This window comes from Trichechus manatus, unplaced genomic scaffold (assembly GCF_000243295.1).
Source record: "Trichechus manatus latirostris isolate Lorelei unplaced genomic scaffold, TriManLat1.0 scaffold00017, whole genome shotgun sequence".
NCBI lineage: Eukaryota > Metazoa > Chordata > Mammalia > Sirenia > Trichechidae > Trichechus > Trichechus manatus.
Window position 1 is genome coordinate 8,615,178 of NW_004443953.1, and position 10,142 is coordinate 8,625,319.

Sequence of the window (10,142 nt, forward strand, 5' to 3'; positions counted from 1 at the left end):
AAGACAAAGAAAAACATAATCTATTTTGGAAGACTTCCAAGATATGCCACATTAACTTTAGCAGATATATTTTGCTTCTCCCCTGCCTCTCTCTTCCCTTAAAGTCTGCTTTAACATATTTACATAAGTAGCATTAGAAGGGATGTATCTATTATGGATCTAAAGGGCTAGCTCACATTCCATGTGAAAACCCAGGGAAGTTTCACTGTTGCTTTACCCTCAGTGCGCGGTTGAGCCATTTCCATTTAAATACCCCCTGACCCAAGGATTACCTCAATGGACTGACTGCACGGGTTTTGTAATTTCCTGAAAATGAGATTTCGATTTATAAAACAAGAAACCAATTAGTAACCAAATGAGGCGAAGTAGATCCACTAAAATTGACCTAATCCCACAGGCACCATTTAGGGCCGTTCTTGGCGAATGAATGATGAGCCCCAGTCTAGCTTGAGCTCAAAGCCTCATCCAGCTGTGTTATTGCAAGCAGCAAAAATAAATTGATCGAGCTTTTCTGTCGGAATGAATTGCATACCCTTGACAAAATATAGATTACAGACCCAGCGTCATAGCCTCCTTCACTCAGACAGGAAGAGGAGCAAAAGAAGCTTGTTCTACAGTTCGTTTTTTAAATAAATAAACATTATATTTCAATAGCTATGTGGCCCCTTTGAAGTGGTTTCCTGAGCCTTCACCTCCCCAACTGATCGCGATATGTTTTTTAGGCGATATGGGGGAAGGGGGCGGAGGGAGCTGTCCCATGGTCTGACCACAATTTGGCGACTGCGGTGGGAAAAGCCCTCCGAGGTCACGCTCCTAACTTCAGGTTTCAGAAGGGCTTGGTTCAGCCACCTGGGTTTCACTTGGGCCTGGGGTGTGAGAGAGGAGGCTGGCCCAGGGGAGTAAACCCGAATCCCGCATATTGTGCAGGGCCTGCGCGTCCTTGCGGAGTGCGCATAGTCCAAGCCTTCCCAGGGGCCGAGGCACCAAGCGGCCCTCGAATTTGAGCTCCGGTCGCTGCAGCGGCTGGGCTCTCCCTGGAAGAAAGAGGCGAAAAATGGGCGCCTCTATCCTGGACCGCGCGCCGGGAAGAGTCTCCCGGCAGGAGAATGCTTCATGTACCGAGGTGCACCCGCCCCCATCCGCTAGGCTGGGGTCCGCCCCTCCTGCAGCCCTCTCCCGCCACTAGGCGGGTGTGGCCGAGCTCCCGAGGGTTTCGGCGGCGTCTCCTGGACAGACCTTGTCCCTCACAGCTGTCTGGATCCCATGGTGTGTGTAAAGCGTTGACCTCCGCCCAGGGTTCCACTGCTTGTCTCTCGGAGGACTAGAGACCCCTTGGCCGCGCCCAGGGGATTCACCAATATTAGCATAAATCTGGAGTGGAGACCGCCGGTCACAGCGGAAGCTGGTTTCCCTGACCAGAGCCCTTGTCGTGCTCCAGCCGCCGAGCTTCGGCTTCTTGATCGGGCCCGAGCCTGATGGCCAAACCGGAGCCGGGCGCGAGAGAACGTGAACTGCAGAAATGAGGGCCGGCGGGATTCCGCCAGATGCAGAGTAAACCGTGGGGAGGAAAATGCACACGGGGTTGACAAGAGTACAATGTGTGGCTACTGAAATACGTCAAGGGTATCGCCCCAGGACGCCGGGCCTTCGAGCCCGACCTCGCGGTAGCGACGCTGCGGCCCGGGAGCTCGGCACGGGCGAGGCCGATAGGCAGGCGCTGCAGCGCCTGCGGATCCGGCGTCGGTTCAACTTGGCGGTGGAGCATCAGAAGGTCTGACCGAGCCCTTCCTCGCGGAAATGGCTCGCTCGGAAGGAATCTTGGCTTAAGGTTTAGGCAGCAGCCAGTCCGAGGGGCAGTGACCTGGCTGCACGCAGGGCTCCGGGCCCAGGGCCGTATCCGGGAGGCTACTGCCCGGGGCAGGGAGGCGGAGACGTCCCCGGACCCTCTCGGAGCGCAGAGAGGCACCGGTAAATGGACCCTGTCAAGAGGTTGCGAGCTGGAGGTGCACCCTTGGCTGCGGCCGCTGGAACAAAGGCGGGCGGGTCTCCGGCCGCCGCCCCCGAGAAAGCAGGTGTATGCCAAGTCGACCCGCCGGGCTACGGCGCACACGCTTCTCCCTGCTGCGTGCTCTGGGCCGGGCGGGAGGCGCATGGAAGGCCACGACGCGGTCGCTGGCCCTAGTCTGGCACGAGCCACCGAGGGGAGCGACTCCTAGTAGAGGCCGCTCTACGGTAGGGCTACCTGCAGAAGGTAATTTTCTCCGCAATTCTCAGACACCGTTTCAGCACCTTCTGTGCAACAAGCCCATTCCTAAATAATTGAGGTTTTCCCTCTCCCACACAAAATTTAAAATTTCATGGATCAGGGACTGACAATGGATGGCTCGCTAAAATCATGTAGATGTCAGCGGGGCCCATACCTCATTGTCTTGAGTAATATCTGGCCCAATGGATAGAGAAGGGCGGCAAGAGTTCACTCACAGCCTTCAGTTCACAAGGGTTCAGATTCTGTTCACTTTTGTGTCTGCAAAAGCTCAAAGCTGTCAAGAGAGGTTTCCTAGAACTGAAAACGACTCGCCTAGAAATCAAGCCTGGTTTTAGCTTCAGGTGGGCGAGTATACCCTGACCTAGCTTATGCTGTAGTTTTTGTTATTGGTTTTATTAGTGATCCCTCCCTTTAAAGAAAAAAAAAATTTCTTCCATTGATCTGATGTACAATTTCTAGCACATAAATCTGCCTTGCAAATGCTGTGCACGGAGTTTAGTTCTGCACTCCACATTTTAAGTCAACATCAAAACTGGAATTAAACAGAGAAAACTAGCGTGGAGCGTAAACTGTGCTTAAAGGCTTTTAAATGAGAAAAACTTCTGTAAAAAAATAAACATTGAAACCTAATGCTCAATCATTTCCCTGAACAGCAAGAAAAACAGCTTTAAATCACCGATCCACGTGGGAAATGGGGCCTCTTTCTTTTTCAGTTCTTGGCCTCAAAAAATATAATGCCATTAAGAATTTTACTCTTGAGGTGAATATTACAGAAAGTGTCTGTGGAGGTCTGTTTAATCATCCTAGTCCCTCTTGCCTTTGGAGAGACTCTTTCTTGAGCAGTTACTAATTTCAACTTTGTGATTATTTTTATTTTTCTCAGGACATCTTGACAATGAAATGGTAGTGTGATCTTACCAAGATTCTAAATGGCTATAGATTTGAAAACATGCTTGACCTTTCAAAGGTTATTATGCAAACTACTATGCCTCCAGTCAAAATTTCATTATAGCTGGATATCAAATACATATGTATTTCTTTTTAGTTGAATTCGTCCTATATTGCACACAAATAAAGTCAAACCATCTTTTTTATCTGACCTTTCTGGATATGATAACATCAAAGATTTATACATTTCTAGATTGTCTCAACTTTTCCTTTGCAAGGCAATTTTAGAATAGAATGCTATCATTTGGGAGAGGTGCAATTTTCATTATTTCACAGAAATCTTTCCTGGTTTTTTTTTTTTTTTAAACGATGAAATCTCCAGTCTAACGCTTTATTCTTAACAAATCCAGTTCTTTTTTCTTTCTTTTTCATTTTTCCCAACAGTTCAATTTTATCTACTCAGGTAAAAAAAAAAAAAAAAAACTGAAATTTGCCCCCTGACAAGGAAGCCACTAGATCCTAGGAGGGTGATGATATATTCACCAATGGCAGGAGTGGAGAACGAGCTATATTTTGAGGATTTTTTTTTTTTCAAATATAAGTATGGAAGGTTTTTGTTTGTTGATTTAACTGACTAGCCTTTTTGGCATTACAGGGTATTATAGGTGAAATCTGATGTGAGCAAAAACAGTGAGGTTTTACAGTCACTGTTATGTCTATAGCTAAGAAGTGACACCAGATTTATAGTTACTTTAGATTATGTACCTGGAAAAAAATAAGTTACATGAGATAGGATGCCTACCATTTGACACAACTGTTTATCCCAAACAAAATTTTATTGAGGACCTACTATGTATTAGGATGGCTTCAAGATCAATGTAAAGATAAAATTCATCTTCAAATTTATTATTTCCATTTCTCATCACTAAAAAAGCTTAATCCCATATAAAGTGCTGAGTTTCTTCTACTACCATGGACCCCAATCTTGTCCACTCTCTGACTTTGCTGAACCCAAATTTGGCACCCCCTGCAGGTTATGCCAGGTTCTGCGACTTGTGTCTCACCCCTTTGAAAGTTGGTGTGTTTTTGTTTTGTTTTTGTTTTTCTTTCGTATTCTTAAAGAGCTTGTTTGGCTTTGGGGTTTTTGAAGCCCATCCAGACTCAAAATTAAAACCTCATCCTGAGGAGCCAGCTGTTCGAATGACCCTGCCTAATTCACCCGGTGTAGGCTGTGGATGAGTTATGAGCTCAACAGTAGCTGTAGAAATAAATGATGTGCCCAGAGCTCGCACATCGTCCACCCCCTTCCTGCCCATAAACTCACACTCACCCACAGAAAAAGGGATAGGAGGGAGGGGCCCGGAGCTCGGAAGGTGAGGAGGGCTGTAGAAAGCACAGTCGCTGTTAAAGTAGCCAGAGGGGATGGGCCTGGCCGCCAAGAGAGACTCCAGGGAGCATTTTTATCAGAGCTCTCTTACAAAAAAAAATAATAATAAAAGATAAAAACCCGAGAAGTTGGCGGTGAGAGTTTGTTTTTTGTCCCTCCTATTTATTTATCTCGCGATTTTAAATTTGTGAAGTTAGCACTTAATTAAAAAAGAAGGCTTGCTCTCTTAAAAAAAAAAAAAAGCAAAAACAAGCTGAGCCCCTCCCCGGCCGCTACTGTTCCGGTCTGCACCACGCAGACAAGCCCCGCGACTTCTCCTCCGGCTCTGCGCTCGCCTGAGGACCGGGACTAGCTATTCTTCTAGGCCTGCGATTACTCGCAACCCTACAAGCGGCACCATATGCTTCTTCTGATCAAACACCGAGCGACATCGGCACCGATAATTGACGAGACCCGCTAGAAATCACGTAGAAAGGGAACCCACTGAGACCGCAGAGGCTGACAAATCACTGCTAATAATCCTGTTAGGACCCGCGCGTCCAGCGGAGTTCGCGATAGCTTTATTTTTATAAAGTAGGCGCTGACAGTATAAAAGACAACGAGATTTCTTTTTTAAACAGAAGGCAGTGTGCATTATAGTAATTTTCCCACCGGCAATTCCCAGTACAGTTTGAATGGGAAGTATGGTTTTTAATATACATGTCCTGCCTCCTATTCCTTTCTTTTTTAACTTTTCAGGTAATTTGCGCTTTGATTCCTCTCCTCCCGTGGTTTTCAGGAGAATTGTCCAAGAAACAGCTTTAAGACAAAACGACCATACACTACTTATAGTTTTGGGGTAGAACTTAACTATACTTTGAAAGTTTTTCTTTAGTATCCCTGACTAATTTGGGGCATGTTTTGCAAGTTTTTGACTCGGATAATAACTTTTAAGTCAAAAATCAAGCAAAGTGAAACTGTAAACCCGATAATGACGATTTCCTCTTCCTTCTCCATTTTCCTTTAAAGAAAACAAATCCCAAACACCCAAAATCAACAACAACATCAACATCTGGGGTCAAACAAAAATTCTGGTTTGGAAATAAGGAGGATTCTTTCTCTTGGATTTTTGTTTCTTTGTTTGTATAGTACTCTCTCCTTCACATTTCTGAATCCTCCCCTCCCCCAGCAAAGACAAATCTAAATACTTTTTAAAAATTTGTTTATGTTATTTGGATGAGGGCAAAGGAAAGGATGGATAAATGGAAGAGAAAATGTCCTTTTCCTAGTAAGTACAAATGGTTTTGTACAGGACAGTTCTAGGGAGGCTGCTCTGTCCTCACACAGTGAATTTTGATCATCTGAATACAAGTTTTAAATCATGTTAACAGCTCAGCAATTCTAACTTGTAGGTCTAGACAATTTTCCCAGAATTCCTTTGCCAACCCGCCACCCCGGTGACATTTTCCAAGCAGACTAGTTAGTAATCATAATTTAAACTTATGTATTTTGGGACTAACCTATTATCTCAGAAATAACATTAAGCCCAGATTTGCAAATTACCAACCCCCAGAGTTAGTTTCAGAATCTATGAACATGCTGGAAACTCAGAATGAATTTTCTATAAGCAGTCAAGAGACAGGGTAAATTCAGGATATTTCTGCTCACAAATATGCCTGCTTCTTGTTTGCAGAACTATAGAAATATAGAGAAATTATTATCTAACTATCCATGTACATGGATCTATCTATACCTAGCAAAAATACAAGAATTTGGCAGTGCCCCTGCTTTCTACTGGACACAATTCTAACAAGAGGAATAAAAAAGCAAGTCATGTTTGGATTAGTACTACTTTCGATTGAATCCACTATCTGAAGTGTTGACAAAAGCGCTGTTGGGCTGCTTCCCAACCAAACATATCTGATGGACTGAAGAGAAAGTATTTATGGGGAAGTAGAAGCAGCCAGGAAAAGGCAACAAAAACGCTGAGTTCAGGAAGGTCCTTAGTCAAGTAGCCGGGTTAAACTTTCCTTCCTCTTTGCAGAAAGTATGGATGTAAATATATATGTATTTCTCTGCCCACTGGTCTAGTCTTACCGCCTGGCAAATCTGGTACCCCTTCTGCCTTTGAAATCTCATCTGGGCAAAGTCACTTACCTTCCGGGAACACCACTCTCATTTTGAGATAGCTGGTGGTGAGTCTGATTATGGATGCTTTGTCCAGCTGCGAGGTGATAGCCGAGGGCAAAGGCAGTAATTTAGCCAGTTCAAAAAATTCACTGTTTTCCTTCTCCCTCCTAGTCCGGGCAGCATTTTTGGACTTCTCTTTCATTGTGTCTCGTTCCCCCTTTTTTCTTACAACGTAAGCTCCACAGATTCATCCAAAACCAAAAATAAACTTTCAATTAGAGATCATTTTTGACAAAAACATAAAGCATACTTGGAACGAAGAGGCTGAAGTCTTCGCACCGAAGAGAATGTACAGATGGTAGTTAAAAGGCCAGAGCTGCGAAATGAAAATATTTTCTTGAGTATAGGAAAGTTGCTGATCCACGGCAATTTGGGCAATCCTGGGGGGCTCCGGGTGTCAAATGCCAGCAGGACCCCTGAGGAGCCAGACTTTTCTTCGATTCCGCGCTGCGAACCCGGGTCCTCGAAAAATCGACATAATAACCCCCGACGTTTACTCTTCAGTCTCGCGGCATTGGAGGCGGCTCCGAGCCCTTTTGGGGGGAACAGGAATCCCAGACAACTTCTTTCAGGCCGCTGTGAAGACAACAGCACCAGAGCATAAGAGATCCGCGGCTCCACAGTTACTCACACCCTCGCGCGAGTCCCGAAAACCCGCCGCAAAGGGCCTCTGAGCGCCCCAGCTTTCCTCACCAGACTCGATGTTTTTGTCTGGTTTTTAAGATCGGAGAAATCAGCCAGCGAGACTGAGCCCCTGAAAATAATGCTCGCATTTCCTCACCCAATGCTAGCCACATTCTCCAGCCCCCTGGGAAGTTGCCCAAACAACAAAACGCCCATTTGTGAAGACGCTCAGGAGACGCGCCGCAGCCGGCCCCCGGGCCCGCGCCCCGGCCAGGTGCAGCCCCAGGCAAGCTAGTTTCTGCAAATCAGAATGCTCCACAGCGCTGCGGGCGGCTCGCAGTCCCCCGACCTTGGAGGATCTGGGACTTGGCTCCCTTTCTAACTTCGGTCTCAAGTCTAAGGGATTCCTCAAAAAGTGGACACTTACACATCAAGTCCCTCGGGACTTCCAAGGAGACCCAGCGGTATTCTTGCCCTTCAGGGCGGCAACACGCCGGGCACGGCAGCGCTAGGTTAACAGGTGGCACACTTACCACAGCCCCGCGCAGGCTTCGCGTGGGGCCGTTCTGGCCTCTCCCCCTCCGCCGCAGAGCTGGGGGAGCCGCGGCGCCGGGGCCGGGCGTCTTCCGCTTCACCTACCTTCAGTCCCCGCTGGCGGCAAAAGGTGCAGAGGCGCCCGCCTCTTAATTGCACTCATGCCTACCGTCCAACTAAGCAACTCCGCGGGCCTCTCGGCTTTCCACTCGCAGAGAGGAGCAGAGCGCGCCCTGGCTCCTTTTTCATGGTTATGAATTGGGGGAGGGGTGCATGAGAGAAGGAGGGGAATGCGGGCCTTGGGACGGGTGAGGTGGTTTTAGAATCCTCCTCCTCGGTAGTTGCTTCGAAGCTAGTATTATTCCTAATTGGAAGTCTAAAACGCTCCCCTGTAACTTCTTTATAGCTTACACGGTTTAGCCTCAACTCCCGGGCTTCCTCTCGCCCGTCCTCCCTTGATGCCACTCACAAGCCTTCCTCGCTTCCGATTGGTCCGGAGCACCCCAGGGCGCAGCGTTCATTGGTCGGCCAGACTGACTGACGCGAACACGCCCCGCGCCTCTGCCTCGCGCCCAGCCTTCCTCCCTGCGACCCGCGTGGCGGTCGCGCTCCTAATAAGTCCGGACGCCGGGGTCGGCACGGCCCCGCCGCCGCCACTGCTTCTGGCCTCCCGGGCCTGGCGGGCGGCGTGTGGGAGTTGTGGTTCTTGCTCCCTGAGGTCTGGCTGCTGTTTGCTCAGCCCTGAGCCCTGACCCCGCCCCAAGTCGAGGTGCTGAGGCCCCGGGCTGCGAAGGTCATGCCTGCGTCTGGGGCTCCCGGCCGGCGAGGCAGGAGTCACCCAGACTGCGGGTGGGGCTCGCCCAAAGGCCGAGCTGGCGGCCGCGCCGCTCCCTCGGGCAGGTACCGAGGAGGACGGCGCGGGGCGGCTTTGGGCTTTATTTTCTCTTTCCTGTTTGTCTGAAACCTTAGCACCAAAGAAGTCATCGCCAGAGGAGACAAGTAGAATAGCTGTCATTAACTTAATTCCAAAAAGGAGCGTCTTTTCGAAATGGCTGGGGTCTATGGGGGCTGATATCTTCATCGCGGAAAGCTCTGCCGGGGATTTTCCTATGGGAATGGCGAGGGGTCACTAGAGGAAAAGAGGTAACATTTCAGGCCAAAATAGGGTTAGACAGAGAGATAGACTGATATATAGTTAGATATCTCACAACAATCCGTTATCTGATATGTCAGCAAAGACTTTTGTTGGATTTTGTTTTAGGAGACACAATATTCCTGACAGAAAGAATATAGTCTGCATGAATGAATTTACAACATGCGCATTTTCCCAACGGGAGCACTTTAAGTATAGGCTCGCAAGTACGATTGCTGATAAATTATATGTTAGAGACCCTCTAATTTGAAGCGCCTTCCCTCTCCGTTATGTGATGAAAGACAAACGGAGAAAAAGTTGAGTTGCCCCGAAGTCAATTACTACTGCCAGCGAATCACTCTTCAGATGCGATTGATCGCTTGGTTTTTGGTGCTGCTGGTGACCACGATCCTGTTCTGGGAGATACGTTTGGAAGCAGTTATTTCACCCCCTATAAAAGGCAGTTAGAATCGTGCTCTCTCCCTTTCGTTTGTGGCGCTAATTGCCGCTGAGAAAACAAATAGTCTGAAGAGGGGTGTGTGCCATTCAGCTGATATTCGGAACAACCTTAAGAGTGTTTGTTCAAAAATACAAACATCTGCCACCTCCTTGCCGCCCGATGGCAATAAGCTGGCTGAATGACAACGGGCTCTTTCTGGAGGGTGTTTACACATCTGGACAACACCTGACAAAAAGGGGGTGAATGTTCTGGATAAAAGAAAGATGAGGGGGAAGAAAAGAAAAGATCCAAACACAGAAATTTTGTAGATGTTTTAAGACTGGAATCCAACTAATGGAGGAGTCATTTTCCCAGAGGCTGTATATCCTCCACTTGGAGACCCGGGTCTGGGCGGTTCTGAACACCACTGGATGCCCGTTTAACCAGAGGTGGGTAGAAAGATAGAGATGCCTAGTGGCTACAGAGAGGGCAGAAAAGGTCAAGTTAGCTACTACATTAAGGGGGGGGGGCGTGGGGGTGTTGCGGAGAGAGTGAAAGAATCTTCCGTGAACCCCCTCCCCCACCAACCTGGACGGATGTTAGAGATAAGAAGGAGCCGCCTGGCTAAGCCACGACACGGTAGGAGTTAGAAGCTGTTTTCTATTCCTAGTGAGTTCTAGAGAGGATTTCAGTCAAATCCGAG

At 47.9% G+C, this 10,142-nt stretch overlaps 1 protein-coding gene across 1 annotated transcript in view; it reads right to left on the reverse strand.

Annotated features, from left to right (window-relative positions):
• Positions 1-8,286, reverse strand: part of SIM1 (SIM bHLH transcription factor 1) — a 75,027-nt gene extending 66,741 nt beyond the window's left edge. The window contains exons 1-2 of the mRNA XM_004372419.1: positions 7,974-8,286; positions 6,678-7,286 (exon numbers count right to left, since the gene is read on the reverse strand). Of these exons, the coding sequence (XP_004372476.1) occupies positions 6,678-6,852 (175 nt within the window). The 5' untranslated portion in view covers positions 6,853-7,286; positions 7,974-8,286. The remainder of the gene's footprint in view (positions 1-6,677; positions 7,287-7,973) is intronic.
• Between the last annotated feature and the right edge of the window lie 1,856 nt (positions 8,287-10,142).